This window comes from Nasonia vitripennis, chromosome 1 (genome assembly GCF_009193385.2).
Source record: "Nasonia vitripennis strain AsymCx chromosome 1, Nvit_psr_1.1, whole genome shotgun sequence".
Classification (NCBI taxonomy): Eukaryota; Metazoa; Arthropoda; class Insecta; order Hymenoptera; family Pteromalidae; genus Nasonia; species Nasonia vitripennis.
Window position 1 is genome coordinate 24,007,544 of NC_045757.1, and position 21,211 is coordinate 24,028,754.

At 41.4% G+C, this 21,211-nt stretch overlaps 2 protein-coding genes and 1 long non-coding RNA gene across 10 annotated transcripts in view; 2 read left to right on the plus strand and 1 right to left on the minus strand.

Annotated features, from left to right (window-relative positions):
- The first annotated feature begins 36 nt into the window (after nucleotides 1-36).
- LOC116418375 lies at nucleotides 37-1,695 on the plus strand. Its single transcript, XR_004228388.2, has 2 exons — nucleotides 37-1,131; nucleotides 1,301-1,695. It is a non-coding gene; the product is annotated as an uncharacterized LOC116418375 (long non-coding RNA).
- Nucleotides 1,696-1,892: 197 nt separating this feature from the next.
- LOC100116013 (polyhomeotic-proximal chromatin protein) lies at nucleotides 1,893-19,959 on the minus strand. 8 transcript variants are annotated; one of them, XM_031933578.2, is made up of 13 exons: nucleotides 18,968-19,959; nucleotides 8,875-9,279; nucleotides 7,949-8,209; nucleotides 7,583-7,864; nucleotides 7,298-7,496; nucleotides 6,985-7,217; nucleotides 5,799-6,537; nucleotides 4,635-5,093; nucleotides 4,253-4,504; nucleotides 4,047-4,166; nucleotides 3,822-3,960; nucleotides 3,554-3,728; nucleotides 1,893-3,481 (listed from the first exon to the last, which is right to left on the minus strand). In XM_031933578.2, the coding sequence occupies exons 2-13, from the start codon at nucleotides 9,139-9,141 to the stop codon at nucleotides 3,251-3,253; spliced, it is 3,357 nt and encodes a 1,118-aa protein (XP_031789438.1). In that variant the 5' UTR covers nucleotides 9,142-9,279; nucleotides 18,968-19,959; the 3' UTR covers nucleotides 1,893-3,250. The 8 variants fall into 8 exon arrangements, with proteins under 8 accessions (XP_031789438.1, XP_031789443.1, XP_032453641.1 ...); XM_031933583.2 differs by having other exon boundaries at nucleotides 1,905-3,481; nucleotides 7,949-8,203; nucleotides 8,920-9,279; XM_032597750.1 differs by having other exon boundaries at nucleotides 1,905-3,481; nucleotides 5,799-6,156; nucleotides 7,949-8,203.
- Nucleotides 9,621-21,211, plus strand: part of LOC100115941 (D-2-hydroxyglutarate dehydrogenase, mitochondrial) — a 46,162-nt gene continuing 34,571 nt past the window's right edge. Inside the window, exon 1 of the mRNA XM_031933585.2 lies at nucleotides 9,621-9,881. The gene's annotated coding sequence lies outside the window, so the exon portion shown is untranslated. The remainder of the gene's footprint in view (nucleotides 9,882-21,211) is intronic.

Below are 21,211 nucleotides of genomic sequence, written 5' to 3' on the forward strand. Positions count from 1 at the left end.
AGAATTTTCTCATTATTTATTTTTTATAGAATTAAATTTTAGGTGTGAAGCTCATAGCATAGCTTGCTACAAAGTCTATGTTATATTATTTTATATAAGTAGCTGTGAGCTGACGTTCGCTTGAAGCAATGCGTTTAATCGCCAAGTTAAATGTTATTTTACAAGTTTAGCAATCGAAAAAGTATCTCGGGAATAAATAAATAGGCAAATATAATAAGCTGCATGCATCATTGAGCACTTGAATTTCAATACTGTCCATCACCAAGACAGCAGAGATTTTTAATAATTTACAAATAGTAAGCGTGTGCGGCTTTGGTCGCGTTAACTTGGAAGCGCAAATTTTCAAACAAGTCTATGTTGTATATAATAGCCGCAACGATCTTTTCTTGAAAAATAAACCTCATTTTAGTGATTAGAGGATGGCGACCCGCAATAAAACGGAAATTTCCAAACGCACTAATCCTCAGAACTTCAGCTATAATAAGCTCTTTACCATCTTTACCTGAAGCCTGAAGCCTTAATTGTTTAGAGTATCGCAGCCTCTATACCTGACCCTGCGCGCTTAGCCGATCTGGCTGACCCAACAAAAGAAACTACCTGATGAATACCCAAGGGACGCTTACTACTTATAGAAATCGGTCTGTGTTGGTCATCTGGTCTTATATTGTTTTTTGTATACTTTGGATCCGGATTAATTAACAAGTAAAGTTACACTTTAAAAAGAAAGCACTGGAAGTATAGCATATATAGAGAATAACAAAGTAAACAAAAATTCTGTAATACTTTAGGCAGAATCTAAAGAAATATTAATTTTTAATGAAGTTTCGCTAATATTATATTCTTTAAAGATCAAATTTGCCACTGCGTATCACGTGACTTTGTCACCCGTATCATTATATAGGTATATATATACTCAGTCCGCGGAGCTTTGGCTTCTCGGCTATCTCGCGCTTTCGCATACACACCAACTAAAGTTTGAGGTTAGGATTAAGTGTTAAGGCTATACAAATTGTAGAACATTTTTTAAACTAAACAAGAAAATGATGTTTCTTTAAGTAATAGGACCTCAAGCTGTACTTGTTTCTTGTAAAAAACTTATTTCAAGCGACTATAATATTTAAACTATAGAAGGTGAGCATTACATGATTCTATGAAATGGCTGGCAGTAAATAAATTCACTATGAAAGTTCTTGTACATAATGAATTAGTTTGATAAATATCTTTAAGAGTTCGTCATTACATACATGTATAATAGTTTTCTATCAAAATCTTGCTTAATTCTTATCTTCGATCTTTTCAGTAAGTACAATCAACAAGTCAAAATGTTAAACAGAAGAGCCAAGACGCGGATATACGACTTAGCCCAACAAATATGGGTTAGTACGTGTATTGCAGTCACAGTTGTAAGCTCAGGGTACTTAGGATACCAGCTTTGGCATTATTTTGTTAATGTGAAACCTATCAAAAAAGAGGTGGAAGAGCGTTTTAAAGAAGAACTTCTGAAAGAGGGTAGAATGATGAGGGATAATGCTCCAACCATGAAATAATACTAACGTGTACAAACCTTAGTTATTTGTTATTCTAGAATAACGTACTTTGTTTCATTTACAATTAACTACCTTCTGAACATCTGTATGTATACTTTTGTATTTATGTACATTACCATTTGAAATAGAAAAAATTGTTAATATTTAACTGATTTTAAATTTATTATGAAGTAATTTAAACATTTATTTTCTCGTAAACAAATAGTAAAACATAAAAAAAACAACGTCAGATTGGATGCTTTCAAATCATATCATTTCCATTTGAATCGAAAAGCATAATGTGCTTATTGACTTCATAATTTAAAAGGTCCAAATCAATAATTAGCATAAAGGAAAGAAATTGAATAAAAATATATATTTTTTATTTATAAATTTTTCTTTATTCCAAATTGCATAGAAATAGTCGTCCTTATAAAAAGAATTAGTAATTTAAATTTTTTACAAATACAATCACTGAACTTCTTAATTTTTCAATTGATACATATTCATACTTTTATATTGTTCACAACTTCTGATTTTTAGAACAATTTGTGTGTATTGTGAAAATAGTACGATTCTTCTAAACAGTATATTGTTTTTCTTTATTTCTTGCAAGTTGGAAATATATAATGATTACGATAGTGCACAGAATAGCCATCGCTCAATAGCTTAATTTTACATTATAAAATTTATATTTAAATAAACGTCTTATTTCTAATATGTACACTTATTTACTAAAATACAAGTGTATTTTCCAATTTTTCTCTTTTTATATGATCAAAGTTTTACTTGAACCAAAAGTCATCTAACTCGTCTTCGTTCTTTAAAGATTTATGTAAATTATTGCACCTAAATTATTTTCCTCTGTATAATTTACAATGCTAATAATTTCTTACATCAAAGGGATAAATGAGCTTTTATTTTTCTTTACAAGATTTTTCCTTACGAATAGTCTTATACAAAGCAAACCTTGATCAGGTAAAAAAAATAGTTTTGAGAGCATTTAAGATGTTTTTACTACATATACGGTATATGAGTCTCATGTATACGCAGTTTTATAGAATAATATTTTAGAACTGTAAAATACGCTGTATTTTCGTACTATTTACACGGTCGAAATCGTAGTTTTCGAAATACAAAAGAAATATATTACATAGAAACATAGACCTAAAGTCTGTTTCTCAGCGAAATATAATATAGCGGAATGTTTGCACTAGCTCTTACTCATACACTCAAATAGGAGTCATTTATTTTCTTTTTCTTGGATAAAGAAACAATAACTTGCACATACCCTCTATGTAACTTTGTTATGAACACTTAGTCACTTCTTATATTTCATTATCATTTGAAACGACACTGTAATATTGAAATTACACACTTAACAATATAGAGTTTTTCTATCACGTTTAATCTCGTCATGCGGAAATTCTTCAATTTACATTAATCTCTGTGTGTACAATGTTCATAGCGCTCTATCGACGATTACAAACAGCGATAGATCCGATTTATTCGACATATCTGTAACACCACTAAGAGTCTTTTTATCGAACATTTTGCTCATCGATACAATATTGCTGTACAGCTTGTGATTGCCGAGGAAATAGGCCCCGGCGATGTATCGATGTGTTAAGTACTTCGTAGTTGATTAATTTCCCTGTCCATCCATGATTAGGTGAAATTTTCTATCAACTGATTACTTCGCACACTGCCGGTATTCTTAAATTCTAAACGGGACCACCGGCTACTGGTGTCGGGCCCGTCGTCGAATCCATCCTCATGGAATCGATTTTAGCAACAATCTTCAAGGCTGGACCAAGCTTGATGCTCATGGCAGACATAAGATGGTCTTCTTTGAGTAGCATCAAGGCCTGACCATCTATTTCCTGAATTGCAAAATCTTCCGCGTAGTCAGAGCAGCCAGGTAGATTACGAATAAAGTCGCAAACCTCGTTAACCTGAAAGTAGCAATGATAAAATATGATAAAATAATTTTTTATTTTGTAAGCATATGGAATTATAATACTTACCGTCCATTTGACAGGATTGATTTTCGGCAATGAATCTTCTATTGCCGCATTGTTTGCTAGATTAGCGAGCGACTTGTCTTCACCATTCTTTTTGATCGCGTCGTTGTCGTTCTTAGCGTCAACTTCCATGTCATTCCATTGCTTGTCATTGCCTTCCCGAAGCTCCTTCTTTTTCCTGGAGAAGATCAAAGTTCCAAAGTTTATTATCACGATAAATCTTCGATGTTAAGTTGCTTAAAATGATATTTTGTCGTAGGAAGATACTCACGATTTAGCACAAATTGTTGAACAGAATCTCTTGTCCTTCTTGAGCTTTACATTCGTCTCGTCCAATGTGTTACCGCACGCCTCGCATTTTCCACCTTGAACACCGTCTCCGTCTGTATTGTAATTCACATTCTTCTTTCCTGGATTAAAAAAAGTTGCATGTTAGTAAAATTCATTATAATAAAACGCAACATTAAAAACATATCAGTCCAAACAAAAAACCTACTCTTGTTGGGCGGTTCCTCGTGATTTTCTTTGTCCGCAGAGTTATTTCTACTTATGTTGTTCGCCTCCTGGTTCATCGATCCATTGAGCGACGAACGATTTACGGCGAATGGTTCAGAAGCTGCAGGTGATCATTGTTTATTGTAGTACTCGAATTTCAGATCATGACTATTGCCAGACTCAAGCAGTAAAAAAAGCGAGTCTTACCTTCTTGTATGACGAAGCCTTCGATAACATGCGTGAGCACCTGAGGCTTGACCATCGCTTTGGGTGGTACCTGTTTGCTGCTGACCGTCGTCGGCAGCGACTCCAAGACTGTGGTTTCTTCGCCGATGTTACCGTTCGTTATCGAGTTGACGGCGTTCGCTAGATTTATCAGCGGATTATTCATCGCTTTGTCTTCGGGCTTTATCGAAGAATCGTGATTTTCGTCCTTTGCGTTATTCCTCTGATCGACATCTGCAACCATATGAAAGGATCTATGAGTTTTACTTAAAAAAATACTTCCTTCGCAATTTGAATTCGAGCCCATCAAATAGATATGAATAGATATGAAAGAGTGGAAAATTCACAAAATCAAATGAATTACCGTTGGCGTTCGACGTATCCGTGTTAGAATCCTCCGTGGCGTCCTTCTTCGACGGCGTGCCCAACTTGGCGGCATCGTCGATAGCCGCTGCGAGCGGTGTCCCGGGCGGACCTGGAGGCTGCTGCATCATCTGCAACTCGACCTGACCAGAACCGGCTCTCTCGGGCGATGTCACCAGCATCGGCATACTGGGCGCCTGTTCGCTAGGTGCCGCTTGCTGAGTCTGTTGCTGTTGCTGGAGTTGGTGCTGCATCTGCTGTTGGGCGGCTGCCGCTGCTGCGGCGACCTGAAGCTGATCCGTGGGCTGACCTACGATAGGCAGGGCCTGAAGCTGGTGAGCACCTCCGACGATCTGGTTACCGATCAGTGCCGGGTTGATCGAGACAACTGGCATTATCGGTCGCTCTCCGCCGAGGACCATGTTCTGCTGCTGCTGTGGCGACTGCTGCACTGCCATACCTGTTGAATCGACGGAGAGATGTTATTTTTTAAACTCAATTTAGAATATTTTACCACGACGTTAAAGAAACCGATCGTATTGTTAAAAAAAAAAAAAACTAACAAATCTCGAGAATGCAGTGTATCGGTATAGCCGATACTTTCGCGGTCGACAGCGCGTTATCAACTAGACAGAACAACGAGATTCTCTATCGCACATCCTCAATAAATACAAAGCCTCTCGGACTCGATCAATCCAAGTGAAACGCGTCGCAGTCATTACCAAAGCCTCCTGAAGTCTCAATAATTTATGCATCATTGCCATTTTCATCCCCCCCCCCCCACCCTCGCGATTTTACAGCTCCGTCTCTGCAGGCTCTATTATAAATACTTCAAAATCATAAAGTTATAAACAAGCCCTCGAGATACACTGGAAACTCTTTCAACAGAGCGCATCGCCCCGACGATAATCGTCGGCAATTAAACAGCCGCAGCGGAGGCTTACGCGCTCGTTGACCGTGCGTTTTTACGACGTCGCGCGTATATCTGACCCCCCGACCGAAGCGCGTTTTACGACGCTACCTGCGAGTTTGCTGCCTCGCTCGAGAAAGTGCGTATACACCGTTCGCTCGGCGCGCTTGTGCACGTTACACAGGTGAATTTCCTGCTCTTTTTTGGAAATCGCGAGCCGAGAAAAAAAGAAAAAAAACTCGACGACAAACTCACCCATGAGAGGCTTGGGCTGTATCTGCTGCTGTCCCTGCTGGGCCTGCTGGTACTGCGCCTGCAGCTGTTGCTGCAGATGCTGCTGTATGTAGATGTGCTGAATCTGTTGCTGCTGAGCTTGCTGGTGGGCCTGCAGCTGAGCTTGCTGCTGAGCCGCCGCGACTTGCTGGGCCTGAGCCTGGGCCTGGGCCTGCTGCTGCTGTTGCTGCTGTTGCTGCTGCTGCTGCTGCTGTTGCTGCTGCTGTTGCTGCTGCTGCTGCTGCTGCTGCTGCTGCTGCTGCTGCTGCTGCTGCTGCTGCTGCGCTTGCTGCTGCGCTTGCTGCTGGGCCTGAGCTTGCTGCTGAGCCTGGGCTTGCTGCTGGGGTGATTGCATAACGTTTTGTTTGTTTTGTTGCTGTCCGAATGTTTGCTTGTCTTGGGCGGTCATTGGCGAGCCGGGTGGTTGCGCAGAAGCTGTGCTCGTGGCTACGAGCATTTTGCCGTTAGGTGGGCCGTTTTGCGCGCCGGCGTTACCACCGGGCTGCTGGCCCTGCATTATCATCGTCGCGTGCTGAACCGCAGCGGCGGCGGCCGCGGCTTGATTTTTCGCCGCCTGCGTTTGATTGCTCGTAGAGCTGGACGTATTGCCGCCGCCGGCGCTGGCCTTCGTCACCGTTACGTTGATGGCGTTAGGCCCGGGACTTGTGCGAACCACCGGCTTGCCCCGGCCTTTGCCCGTGCCGCTACCTCCTTTGCCGCTCTGTCGATTGTGTGACGGTGAAGAAAAACAAAAACGAAAAAACATAAACAAGCTGGCCCTTACATATATCCCTTTCCTATATACACCCCTTGCCTCTCTCACTCCTCTCGTGCATTTTTGGATCTTTGTCGCATTAACCCGTATCGTTGCTTTTGTTTTTCTTTTTCTTTTTATTTTTTATGGACGGACGAGTGATTCTTTGTGGCGGCTTGCGGTTCGTTTTTGATTCAGAATAAGATCTGGTACTCGGCATTGAAAGACGAATCGCGAGTCGCATGCTTACGCACAGTCAAATATCACAAAGACTCGCTCGTCCCGTGATATTTGACGGAGCACAAACTGAATGAAGCCAAGAAAAACAATGAAAACCCACCAACAACGACAGAATCGAACGACGAAAAACACAAAAGACGAGTACACAGTGATGCCGACTGCACGTCAACCTACCTGTGCGTGTACCGTTGCCTGGACCCCGTGATTCGTCTGCGTTGACACTGAGCTAGCGGGCCTGATGTTTGCAGCCTGAACACCTTGTAGGGACGAAGGCAGGATGCTCAGTGGACGCTGGCTTACAACGCCTTGTTTGTTCGTCTGTTGCTGCTGCTGAATATTCATAACTCGAGGCTTGCCGCCCGTGGCGATTTGCTGTACGCTTTGGATCTGTTGCTGGGCTGCCAGAGCTATGAAATTATCAGCTAATTAGCAATAAGTTCATTAATCATAATATAGCTGACAAGAACACACCGTTGTCGAAACTTACCATTGTGAGTCTGAATGGGTTGTGGGCTCTGGAAGAGCATGTCGGGTTGCGATGGATCCCGGATGAAGATCTGGTTTGGCGCCGCCGTAAGCAGAGTTTGAGGCTGGAGACCAGTCCAGATACCCTGGGCGAATTGCCAGGGCGCAAATTGCATACCCCGATTCTGACCCGATGGCGCACCAGCCGTACACGTCGTGTACTGAAATCACACAATTAACATATATGAATAAGCATTCTATTTTTTCTTTCAATCGTCCAAGAAAAATAACAATTAAGTCTAATTACTTTTTGTACTTGATCGTTCTTGTTGTTGCCCTGCCCTTGTTGCTGTTGGGTCATAGAGGTCTGGTGCTGTGGCAGCACCTCGAGCTGTCCGAAGACGAGGGTTTGACCGCCCCCAGGCGTCGCCGATGTTGGCACCGGTATGTAACCCGCCGGAAAGCCCTGAACTTTTCCACCTGCACCTGGATGAGTTCCACCTTGACCTGTAGAAGTTGTAGTCAACATGTGAGGTGCTAGCTGTGCACCCGTCTGGAAGGGTTTACCGGCCAAGTTGTTGAACTGCACCTGTAGATGCATAATAAAATCTTAATAAAGACCTGTTGATTTTCTTTAAAAAAAAATGTACAGTCAATGAAACGTAGACAGTACCTGAATTGGTGAAGGATTAAGACCAGCTGGGTGAGCTAGAAGATTTCCTGGCATGATAATAGGTGTGCCCTGGGCATTATACAGTTGCTGCAAGTGATACTGGTTCTGCATGGGTTGCTGGATCACCTGGACGGCCTGCGGATGGGCGGCCATTGTCGTGATGGTCGTGGCTCCCTGCTGACCTGACAGCGTCATCGACACGCCGCCGACGTTCTGCTGCTGTTGCTGGTGCTGCATCGACACTGCCACGGCGTCCTGCAACTTTATAAAGTTAGTATGGAAGCTCTACGGTCTGGGAATATTGGAGAAAAGCTATTGAATCTTCAGTTTGTTTCTTCATTCAATGAGCAAATTCACCAGCTGATTTGAAATCTTGAACAAACGAGATTCAATTTTCAAAATTAAACTTCTCTAAAAGTCTCAAACAGTTTATTTTTCTTAGGTGCTGTTAGATTTCTGCCTTATACTGTGTTAGTAGTCTACTGATAAACTATCATTTATATTCTAATTATTAAGAACAAGATTTAGAGTACATTATAAAGTTGGAATTTTAATTAAATATAATGTTACTATTTAGCTGAAGTGTTTTAAAATGCAAATCTTCGAAATGCACCAATAGAATATCGGAAGCATAATGTTTGCATAAAGTATAGAAATTTATTTTAAATCAATTGGTAAAATAATTACAGATCATAAGTGATAGATGTTTTCAACTTGCTTAATAATTTCAGAGAGAGAGAGAGATAAAATAATCATACAGCACTGTTAGTCCCATGCACAAAAATTTATACGAAAATCAAGCAATACAAAAGTTACATATCTCATCGTCAAGTGCAATCAAGACTAAAAAAATCACTGTTAGGCACTTTGAGAATTCAAAGAAAAGAAAAGATGAAGAAGAAAGGAGTAACAAAAATGTAAAGTACATGCTGCTGCGGCATTATAGCTGCCACCTGCGGCTGGACTTGGACCTGTGTCTGCAGCTTCTGTGGGCCATTTGCCTGTTGTTGATTCTGCTGTTGGGCCTGATTTTGCTGCTGCTGTTGCTGCTGCTGTTGAGCCTGCTGCTGCTGCACATTTTGCTGCATCTCGTGGGTGGTTATTATCATTTGCTGCGATTGCTGATTCTGGTTTTGCTGTTGGGCTTGACCTTGTGATTGATCCATTTCCATTGATTTGTTGTTATCAGACATATTGGTCACCAACTCAAACTATCCAGCTCGAACTCTGTTTCTGAGAATTTCAGCTATAGACTTGCACAGCCAAGTCTTGGAGAAATCTCAAAGAAACTTCTGGGATGACTTTGTTGCGTACTAGCTTACATGTTACATCTGTAAAACAAACAAAATATTCTCTGCGTTAGTTCAATATCCATGCATGTATGTACATACAATTTTACACACGATACTAATAGCTTAATTTAAGATTAAAAATAAAGTAAATTGTCAAATTTCACAAAACCGTATAGGAAGTCCTTCGAAAAAAAAAGAATCACCAAGAATTTCGGCATTGCAGTCCACGGTACAATAAAAAACGAAAATCAAGATAACAGGCAGCGCTCGGCTGCATATTCAAAAAGCACAGGCGAAAGCAGCGAGAAAAACAAAAAAGCGCGACAGAAAGAGAAAGAGAGAGAACAAGTGGCGGAATAGTGGGAGAAGGTAATCTCCGCAGTTCAGATCCGGCACAGATGCGGAGCAGTAGCGGGCGCCGCGAGGCGCTCACCGCTCGCGAGACATTTAATAATCGGCCGATACGCCAGCAAAAAGATAACCTTTTTCATCTATACAAAGTTGCTCTCATGGCGGCGTCGGCTCGTGGTCATTCGCGCGCGAGTCTCGCGGAGGTGAGGAGGCATCCGAGTGTTAGTGAAGGTGTGTACAGTAAAGTGTTGGGCTTGAGGATCAAGATTTCCTGGAGGACGAAGTTGGAGGTAAGGATACATAGTGTGGAGTGCATACAGGCTTCTGTTTGCGCGTCTGGAAGTAGGCAAGACATAACCTCGAAGGGACGACGCTACCGCTCGCGGGGAAAAGGTTATATAGATGCGCGTGTTTGTTTTGCTTTGTGTATATAAGTACTTTCAGAGGTGCGAAGATGCGGTTTTTCGATTTCTCGAGGCTTTTCGATACTGATGGGTGGGGGGGGGGGAGGGGGAAGGAAAAAGGTGCTCTGTTGGTTTTGGTTGTTTTTTCTTTTCTTCTTTGTGTATTGAAGTGGTTAGTGGCTGTCTGTATGCTGCGCGAGATTTTTGTAGAAAGGGGGAGTGGAAGATTTTTCTTGGAATCCGAGAGGCTTTTGGCGCGAATGTTTTTTTCCGAACAGGTTCTTTTTTTGGAATTTCTTCAATTTGGCGTAGACGTGGTTGCTAAATTGACTGAAAGATTTTGACCCGGGATTTTTTTTTAACTTTCGTGAAAGTTCAGATTTCTGTGGATGTCAGTGCGACGGCGTTGCTAACGTGGTTAGGAAGAGGATGCGAGATTCGCCCGCTGCAGGTAGTCGACCGACGGGATTTCAGACTGAATTTTCGATATAGCTATTTACTATTATATTCTTCCAATATTCTTCCAGGAAGGTCTTATGCTTACTTTTTATTTTAGTTAACTTGTGGCATTCGATAATTATTAAATAATAGCGGTTTTACTGTATCATTAGTATTAAGTCGTCACGACAATATCTTGCGGGAGATTGCTTGTTATGCGAAGAGACTATTTTTAGGGCGAATAAAGCGCTGTTCTCGCCTTCCTATCACGTGTTCGATGATAAGCCTTAAAAATCTGTTCTTCCCCGTTCAAGCAGATCTCGAGCTGTTTACAACGTTTTTCGACGATACATCGACTAGGTACTATTTTACAATATTGAAATGAGTTATTGACGATTTTTTCTCGTATATTCTTGCTAATTGAATATATATTATGGTACAGGTAACGATATAGGTGCGATCATTTTTATTTTTTATTACCCAAATCTCATCATGTGACCTCATTGTGTGACTTGCGAGTATGAACAGCGATTATGAATCTGATGACTATGCATACGAATATTGCATTATTAGATAAGAATTGAACAATCACTATGAAATAAATATTGACGCTCTATGTATGGCTGGAATTTGCAATTCATTTGTTTTCTATTTCACGAAGTTTGCCTTATCTCTCATAATTGATATCGTAAGAATATAAATACTTCTCGTAGAAATTTAAAAAGTACGTGTTATTGAAGACAAAATTGCAAATACCACAATTTATGCCTTTGGAATATTCAATTGAAAAGGTAAAAAGGAAGTAATAAGCGCCCTTTAATCCTCTCTGTGTCAGCCATAAAGTACCGAAAGAAATTTCGAAGGTACTTGAAGGCAGGTATATAAATTATTAAGTACACGAGGGAAAAAATATCAGTTCAAAGCCCTGCTCAGCCAATCAATGAACGCAGAACATCATAAGAGCATTTTCACATTATATCGTAGGTGGGGAGGGGGAGGGGGGGTAGGGAGCGACGACTTGGCGCATCCTGCGCGCGTTGTTGTCTGTCTCTCTTCATATATATATACGATGTATACGCGCTCAAATGCATACATATGTATATATGGGTAAAGGTTGCGGCCTCGGCCGAGAAAATCGCGCGCAGGCGGAAGCAGGAGCGAGGAAAGTCGCGACCTAACCTCTCGCGACGCTGGCGGCTCGTGTATACATGTATATATAAACGTAAACGTGTCCGCGTATACCATAAATATATGTCGCGGACGGGGCAAAAATACAAAAGCCGACCGTGCAGCCGCGAGTATACTTGGTTCTCTATACTCTCTTGGCAAACCGGTTCGCGCGATTCCCACGAATTCGTTGAGTCACACACGCGTTATAGGAGAACTTGAGTCGTTGCAACGGGCCCATTTTCCTTCTATGTGTATACGTGATGTGATTCTTTCCATGTCTCTCTCTTTTTTTTTACTACCCGGACCTTATTCTGCTATCTTGTGAGTGGGTAGAGGAGTATGGAAACACTGCACATGGAAACGAGTCGAGTTTCGAATATGTGGAATCAACTGTTTTATGTAAAATAGCGTATTGTTGGACTGTTTGCGAGTTAATTCTTTGGCTTGAAATTAATAGTCCAGGCCCTGGTGCAATCTGTGTGTAAATTTTGAACTACCCTTACGTGGTTTATTTTATTTTTCAGAGCTTTTTCTTGCTCTCATAATTTTTTAATACGGATTCAAGTTCGGCAAAATTTTCAAAGATAATACAACAGACTACATGCAAAAATGGAAAGCATGCAAATTACATACTTTAGTGTATTAATAGAGTATGAGCATATCAAGAGAATGAAAAAAAGTAAAAAAATAGTCAATATTTCGTAGAAATGAAAATAGGCGAAAGTAGGCTATTTTTCGAATGCGATATAAAGCATTTTCGGACAGTTTTTACGCATTTATTAGAGTAATGATAAAGCCATAACATATTACAAGGCATTTTCAAGCTTGTAAAATAGTTAATGGCTATGAAAGTGCTACGGGAAGTCGGGTAAAAAAAGTGAAAAAATAAGAAAATACACGAATATCTTTGTATGTCGTTCTTGCATAACTCTAATTAACTGTTAATTGTGGATTTAAGATTACGAGTATTCCAACAGATTCTAGGTATATCTCCTAGCTATCTGACAGTTTCTAGGCCGTGAGGCCGAAATAAACACTTGCCTGTATATAATAATATATACATCAAATGTGCAAATGCAGTATGTTCAAGAATTAGTGCAGAGTATACTAGCAATAACTGGTTTTTGACCATTCGCCCGAAAGTGTCACGAATGTGCATTGCAAACACAACGAATCAAATGCCGATTTAGTTTCTCTTCAGCGTAGCGATGTACTTGATTCCGTATACGTTCTTATCGCTCTATTTTATTTACAAAAGTAAATATGCACACAAGGTTTCCATATAGGGTTCTCTATAACATATATTTTATATCTTAAACTTTTTTCTGAGTCTAATACATGAATTTCAGATAAACCTTATGAATTTCAAAGGTTGAAATTATTTGTAATTAAACGTAATTTTGGCCTGAAATAATGTATGATTGTATAAAGAATCTAATGTGCTGTTTAAAATGCTCAATAAATACTCTTTGTATGGAGACAAATGAAATCTTCGCAAATACAAGAACAAATATTAGGCGACATGATTAGTTTATTACAACAGATGTTTATCGCAGTTTTTTTCATTTGGAAACTGCAAACTCAAGATAAGAAATGAGTTGAAAGACGCATTAGCTATACGCAGCTTTTAAGCAGATTTAAGCTTTGCTTTTAATCTCTGGATTTATATTTCGATTTTTTCAATGTTTTAAATATCACAGCTCTCATTTTAAAGATTAAAAAAAAATAATAAATTCTTCAACTATTAGAAATTGAGTACTGTTAGAAGTTAATGTACGTAAAAAAAGATCGTTTTTCTATAAGTAGGCAATTTGATATTTTTAGCGATGCATCATCTCCTTTCTTAAGACAAGCAGAAAAAATAAAATTATGAATGTTATTGTGCCCGTTTACTGCTAAAAATATCTGGGCAACGGTTGTATAACTTGAAAGCACCTTTCATACATTCGAAAAAGAAAGTCAAAAACCGTTTTTACCTGATGCCGTCGGATGACACGGAGCAGCTGTCATTGTAGTAGAGGCGTTTTGAAAAAAATGTGTTCGTTCGGAGAAAGTTTTCTTTATTCTGCATTGGTACAGTAGAGCATAATGTAACTTTTCGGCTACTCTTTGTTGTATCGATATATTTACGATATATGGAATGTTATACGAAATACTTGGGCCGCAACTATGCTTCTTATTTCTTATTGAATACATGTCATTTTTTCAGAAGTTGATTTTTCTGCTAAAATTCGTAATATTGAAAGTTTTCGAGTTTCATGAAATTTTCTTAAATTAAACCACACAAGATATCCAAGACTTCGGTATGTTGTGCGAACAAGAGGAAGGTCAATCCTGTTGATATTCATGAACAACATTGTGGACTTATTTGCTCAAAAGAGGACAAACTCCAAAGAAACACAGTCAATCCATCTGAATGGCATTTCAAAATCGTCCATTCTCGACGTATATACTATGCTAAAAAACCGTCTAAATTCCATAAGTCAGCTGCTACAGTAGCTACAAAAACGTCGAACTTTTCAACTATTCAGCAGGACTGAGGGACGGGAGAGTCGGAGAGCGAGTTCAGCCGACCGCAGGTATAATAATAATACGAGAGAAAAAGGAAATAAGGCATCAGCCCATCCGAAGAAAGTCAAGAGACGGATCCTCGCGCAAATGCAAGAGAGAAGGAGATAGACAACAGCAGCAGGCCCAGGATGGAAGGAGGGCACACAGGTTTACTATAGAGCCGCGGCGGCGACTCAGTGCCAGGTACGTCTGCAACCGGCGAGCCTTAAAAAGAGTGGTAGGAGCAAGGGAGACGGAGAAGATAATGGAAGAGGGAGAGAAAGCGAGACAGAACGATACGCTGGAGCTCTCGCGATCCATCTTGGAAGTTTCACAAAACAAAATGTCGTCCCTCGGCAAATGCCAGGCCTAACGTGAACGCGCCGAGCGGAGCTACACGGCTGTGGCGCAGCCAGCCACCATAATTAGCGTAGCGCACACTCACACGTACATGGAGAGAGAGCTATAGCACGTACCAACACAACCAGAGCGAGAAAAGCATGCGAGAGGGGACGAAAGAGCGAGCGAGCGAGAACGACAAAGCCAGGCACAGGCAGGCAGTATGGAAACCCCTCGTGGGACGAGGCTCGCGGTGCGCGCAGCGGGGGAGTCCCCCGAGAGACCGACAGCAGAGCGAGCGAACGAGAGAGAAAGAAGACGTGCTCTAGCGCCGTACCGGTGAGAGTGCGCGCGCGCGTGAGAGAGAGAGAGATAGAGAGAGAGAGAGAGAGAGAGAGAGAGAGAGAGAGAGAGAGAGAGAGAGAAAAGTGGAGGGACCGGTTCAAAGGAATCGACGTCGAGGGGCGAGGGGCGGTAGTATTACAACTATGCGCAACCAGTCCATGTGTGTGTGTGTGTGTATGTGTGTGTGCGTGCGCAAGTGTACGAGAGACGAGGGTGCGTGGCGATGCTGGGCTGTGATAGAGATGAAATTAGAGGGAGCGAGAGAGAGGGAGAAAGAGAGAGACAGAGAGAGGCGTCTCTTGCCGGCCGAGAGAAAGAGGAGTATAGAAAAAAAAATGAAACAGGCGCCCGGAGGAGAGTGCAGAGAAGGATAGCAAGAGCTCGAAAGACTAGCGAGAAAGAGCGAGAGAGATAGATTGATGGGAAACAGCAAAGCTTAATTAATGGCGCTTCGAAAAATGTTTTCGATCCAAGTAGGTTCCTTTGGGCTGTGTGGTCCCAGTCAGGACGTGAAGCTATGGTAGTATTTTTTGCAGTTATAGTTTTAGGTTGTTTACCGCTCGACTGAATCAGATTTTGTTCCTAATTGGGTTCGTAGATTTATAGAGTTGTAAAATTTGGATCTCGGTACCTGAAGGTGGTAAGATCTGGAGGTATTCGAAGCAAAACTAGTTTGTTATCGTATTATTTAACTTTTAAAATATTAAAGTCTATCTTCTGGGAAACGGCTACTGACTAGGTTTCAAAAACGGCTCCTTGCACGTAATAATTAAGCCCAACAGTCGTATAGCTTATTTCTCTAATATAGACTTTTGTTGAACACATGTGATAATCTTAAAAGGTTTGAGGAATCAGTTTATTAAACGTAATTAAGGTACAAAGCTGGATCTTCTTCTAATGAGTTATAGAGACTTTCGACAAGGTTTTTTAGAAGGATTTACAAGATCGATAGTAAATAAAAGAAAATAGGTAAAAGCAGTTGCTAAGCTTCGTTCCAAATTGTAATTGTGTCAATATTCTTGAACCGAATTTTTATTGTATTGTCCGTTATAGAATTGCCGTTTATATTTTGTATAGGCTAATTGATTATATCCCTGGTAGAAACGGTATCCAAGTTATTTGGAAGTTCTGAGGTTGTCAATCTCAGAACTTGATAGTTTTCTTTGTTAGTTTTCGTTACAAAATGTAACGCTTTTTATCCTAGTTCTTTGGCAGTTTTTGGATTGAGTATTCTTAACTATTTTCTTCCGAAGGTAGTTGGTGAAATAATACGACACAGGTGCACGTGGTTAATGGCGATTCGAGGTTAGAATTGGAAAATCATTACTAGCAGGCTTGTATTCGTCTTTTTTTTTTTAATGAAAGTATATAGAATAATGATTTGCATACGAAATATCATTCGAAAAATTTCGAGCGACCGGGGACTCGAACCTGAGCCCTGCACAAGGATAGCCGCGCGCCTTAGCCAACCGGGCCAAGTAAACGTTGTCATTTGACTAACTATCTTGGGCATTACTTTTCAAAAACAGCTCGATCTAAGAACTGCCAAAGAACTAGGATATAAAGCGTGAATCAAGTTCTTAGCTTTATCATCATTTTAAATCGGCCAATTTCTACCAGGGATACTAAAAATTCTTCACTTTTTTTTGTAAAGCTAGTCAGCACGATAAAAAATTAGCATTTTTTACGTTTCAACGCGGACTCTTGTGTGGGTGATGATGATATTTGAGTATTGCAGCCTTTACTGCTCAGTAACGGTATGATAACCATATTGAGTTTTTAAAAAGTATCATCAGATACTTTTTAGTATAAAATAAATATTGATTGAAGCCAAAATGCTTTTTTTAACATCTAAAAAAGTCAAAAAAACTTCTTAAATTTTCATCCACGATTCCCATGGTTAGAACAGTTATTCGATTTATGATTGTTATTAGTTATTATTACATATGTAGTATTTAAATGGTGTTAAATGGATTAACGAATAATGTTTGGAAAATAATGGAATGTGCGGATGTATTATGACTCGTGCAGTATCAAAAGCACTTCTTCAATGCTTATTTTTTCCCTAAAAATAAATTGAAACTAATCGCAGTGCATCTTTGTACAGTTTTATCGCTGTTAAAGGGGCCAAGCGTTAAGAGTTTAAAGGTGATAGATCAATGTGTTAATATGGTTGTGGCTCTTCTAAATTTTTATTTGCGATCATTTTTCATTGCTGTTTGCAAAGTACTATAATGTAATCTAAACTAAAGAAAAACTATTATTATCTCGTTTAAATTAATAATAGAAAATTCCGAGTTATTGTAAAACTTTAAATTAAATCAAGCACAGAGTTGTTTATTCGGCTAATGTGCATTTTTTGTCAATAGGTAAAAGCAGCAAAAGTATTTTTAGCAATAACAAAAAACTATTTATAAGATCGATCGGAAATACACTTTCTACGTGAACATGTAAATTGAAATAAAAACATATGGTCAAAAGTGCTGCAGAGCGAAGTTTTTGAAAAAGCAAGAGAGATAGACGCACACATTACGTGGTTGGAAAAAAGAGAAGTCCACACAGTGCAACTCTTATATTCTTTCACGCAAGCATACGCATCCAGGCACAGCACACAGCGGGCGCGGGAAAGAGCGAGACAGAAGACAATATGGCACGAGATGAGAAAGCAAAGAAGCGAACCCGCGGACGAGAGGTGGGAGAAGAGATGGACGATCCTTTTTTTCTCTATAGGTACTCGCATACGCTCGCACACGCACACACACGCGCGCGCGCGCGCGTGCGGGGGTATGAAAGGTTCGCACACAGGCGCACGCGGTAAAAAAGGGGGATAAAGGCGGCACACGGAGAATATATGTGTGGGGGGACGTAGAGAAGGGGGCCGCCACGAAAGAATGAAGACAGCGCAGAGACGAATGAAAAATAAGGGGGGGAGGTTCCCGGAGAACTGCTTCCATCTCCCTCTGGCAACATGGATACGCATCTCGACGTTGCTGCGCCATGGCGAGGGGTCCCGCAATCATCTCGTCCCGTATAATAACAACAATAATGTGCCGAGGGAGAGAGAGCGAGCGAGAGAAAGAAAGAGACGGGGCTTTGCACGCACGCGGCTGCTTTCGCCATCGCGTTCTACTCAAGTCACGCGGACACGCATGCATTCACGAGCGAGCGAGTAAGTGTATGCATGTATGTACGTGTGTATACATATATGTATAGGTATGGAGTATCGTCGTCGTAGCATCTCCGCTTTAAGCCCGTTTGACAGCGCGAACCTCCGTGTGTGCGCGAGTGCGCATTGGGTAACAGTTTTGGAGGTTAGGAGCATTATCACCGTGACTGTGTGTGCTCTGGCACTGTATGTACAACGACTCTATCTGTCCCTCTGCGCTCTCTCTCTCTCTCTCCCTCTCTCTCTCTCTCTCTCTCTCTCTCTCTCTCTCTCTCTCTCTCTCTTTCTTCGGTCGAGGTCGAGAGGAAAGGTTAGCCGATGCATTATGAAGCGTTACACGCTGCGCGCGCGAGAGAGCGAATGGATAAATAATGGCATGTCTAACGAGCGGCCGCGCTCTCCTTTTTCCTCTTTCTCGCTGTCTCTCCACTTTCTCTTTTTTCTCTCCGCGCTTATTCCTTCGTTTTCTCTTTCTCTTCGCTGCTTTGCTGCCGCCTCTGCTGAGCGCGCTCTCTGTGTACATCTAGGTCCTCGCCGAGAGGGGGGCGGAAAGGGGAGAGGGAGGGGGAACTGGCGAGAGAGTGCTTTCCCCCGTCGCCCTCTCGCCCTCCCCACTACCGGTCGAGCCGCTATAACCTAACCTAGAATGAACTACACGATACTCTCGGAGCCGTGCCAGAGTAGGAGGGACGTGAAACCCGACGGTATATATAAAAGACGAAAAATAAATAATGTAGCGAGGAGCTCGCAGAGTCGCGCTGCCAGAGCGATAACGAATGCCAGAGTTTATTGAGATCGGAGTGGGGAGTTGGTGCCGCGGCGCGAGATTATTAGTCGCCAGTGTCTGTGTGTTATGCACGCCTGTATATGGAAATTCGAGGCGAATGAAAAAAAAGAGGAAATAGAGAAAGAGTGAAAAACGATGTAAAAGAAGGAAGTCAGCGGATTGTACGCCGATACTTACAGTGCGCCTGCGCAGTCACACCTTGGCACGTTTTGAAGTACAGCAGTAGTCGGACTCTCACGCACACAGAGCCGCCGCATTGGACACCAGCTTGAGAGTAGTCTCTGTCTCTCTCGCACTCTCGCACTGCTTGTCGTTTGCCACTTCTTACTTAATCAACTTCGAAATTTCACCTCACTTTCGTATCTGACAGTATAGTCGGAATACTCGTTCACTTCACGGTTAATCAGTACACTGCACTCATTTCTCTTCTCGCTCTGTCTCTGTCTATCCTGAGGCGAGCTGATGTCACACGCGCGCTTTAAAGAACGAAAACAAACGAAATAATTCGAGCAGGCTCGTTACCGGAAGTCACACTGTACTTTGATATGTAATACGGCACTTTTTCTCTGGAAAATATCGTGGAAGGCAACGGAGGCCCCCGTTAAAGTATTATACCCGTCGGGCCGAGTGCGCACGTATACTGTACAGAGGCCAGCTACACACGGAGGAAGCGAACGCTGCTGCTACTGCTCTGTCTCTCTCAGGCGTCTCTCCTCCCTGCAGTCGTCTCGGAGCGGCGCCGATCCACACAGAAGAGAGCGGCGCGGCCGTTCGTCCGTGGCTCAGTTGTTCGCTCCCCACCACACTCGGCCGACCTTAAAAATTCTACGCTGTGACCCCACCATAGCTCCCGCGAGTGGATTGGTCGGGAGGCAGACGTGGGCGAGCTGGTGGGGGCCGCGAGGGTGGCCTATTGGCGAGGCGACGATTGGTCCGAGGGGTCGACAAATCCCAGAGGCGTCGTGAGCCAGCTGCGCTGGGCGGAGCCTATATACGACACCCGGGGGCTCTCGGGATACTCAAAAAACATGGCGGCGGAGTGGGGGAGGGAGGTTAGCTAGTCGCGCGCATGCGCCGCCTAACGGGATCGGCCCGAGCCAACGCCAGCGAGGCGCCCGAGAGAGAGAGAGAGAGAGAGAGAGAGAGAGAGGGAGAGAGAGAGAGAGAGAGAGAGAGAGAGAGAGAGAGAGAGAGAGAGAGAGAGAGAGATGGTGATGCTGAGAAGTGGGAGTTGTCGAGGGCTCTCTAGATATCGCTGTGTTGTGTGTGTGTGTGTGTGAGGCTTTGGGGGCTTTGAATGTGGTGGTTGTAGAAGGAATATTGTGTTTCTCTCTGCGAGGTTGTGTGCGCGCACGTTTGTGTGCGGCTTTGAGAGAACGTCGTGGCTATGTGTTGTACAGAAGGGGGACGTGGAATGGATTCGTGTGCTGCGGGCTACAGTTGTAGAGATGGGAGCAGGGACGTAGCTATAGGTTTTCAGGGGATTTCAGATTTTTGGGGGAACCATGTGGTGCGTTGCTTGGGTGAACGTTTTTTTTTTTTTTTGAATTATATATTGCTTGTAGGCTGTCGACGTCGTGGAATAGAAATTGAGAAAATATCGATTTTACTCTTGCTTATCACTCGTTATTTATTTATAATTTTCATACTGGAACTTGAAACAGAGCCTTGAAACTAGAAATATTACTATTTATGTCGATAATTACTTACAGATTATTACAGATTATTCTTTTACTGCTTATATAGACAATAAATTTTTTAATTTGAATTGAAATTTGAATACACATTAAAACAGGATGCACTAGGTTGATATTGATTGAATATTCATGCAATTGTAATAATATTAAATATTTTTTAAATAAATCAACACGACGAAAAACGTACTGCATTCAGTAAGCACTAAAAAATTTCAAAGAGCTTCGCGTTGTCTTAATTCTTTAGTACAACTTGTGAATAGTGTCTAGTTATACAAAAAGTTTAATACTTTTTCAATTTTAACTTTTATTTTTGAGTATATTTAGAGTATTAAATTAATAAAAAAGGAATCGAATTTTTTAAAATAAAGGACTTTATTTTAAATTAAATTTGAATGAATTGTTTATGAACTTGTTGCCATTTTTCCAATTAAAAAATTATTGAATAGTTTTCTACCTACAAGACAGTTACAACTTACAATTGCAAATATCCAATATTTTATGGATTTAAAAATTGAGACTGCTAATCAATTATAATTATTATAATACATTTATAATTATATCAACGAATCTTTTTTTCAATGTTTTCGGATTGAATTCAGTAAAAATAGTCCGTATTCCGCTTAAAAAATTACTCAATGATCAGTAGTCTAGAAATTGATTCATTAATGTCTCCTTATTAGCATTGAAACTACAGTATACTGAAAATTTGCATCGGGCCAGCAGC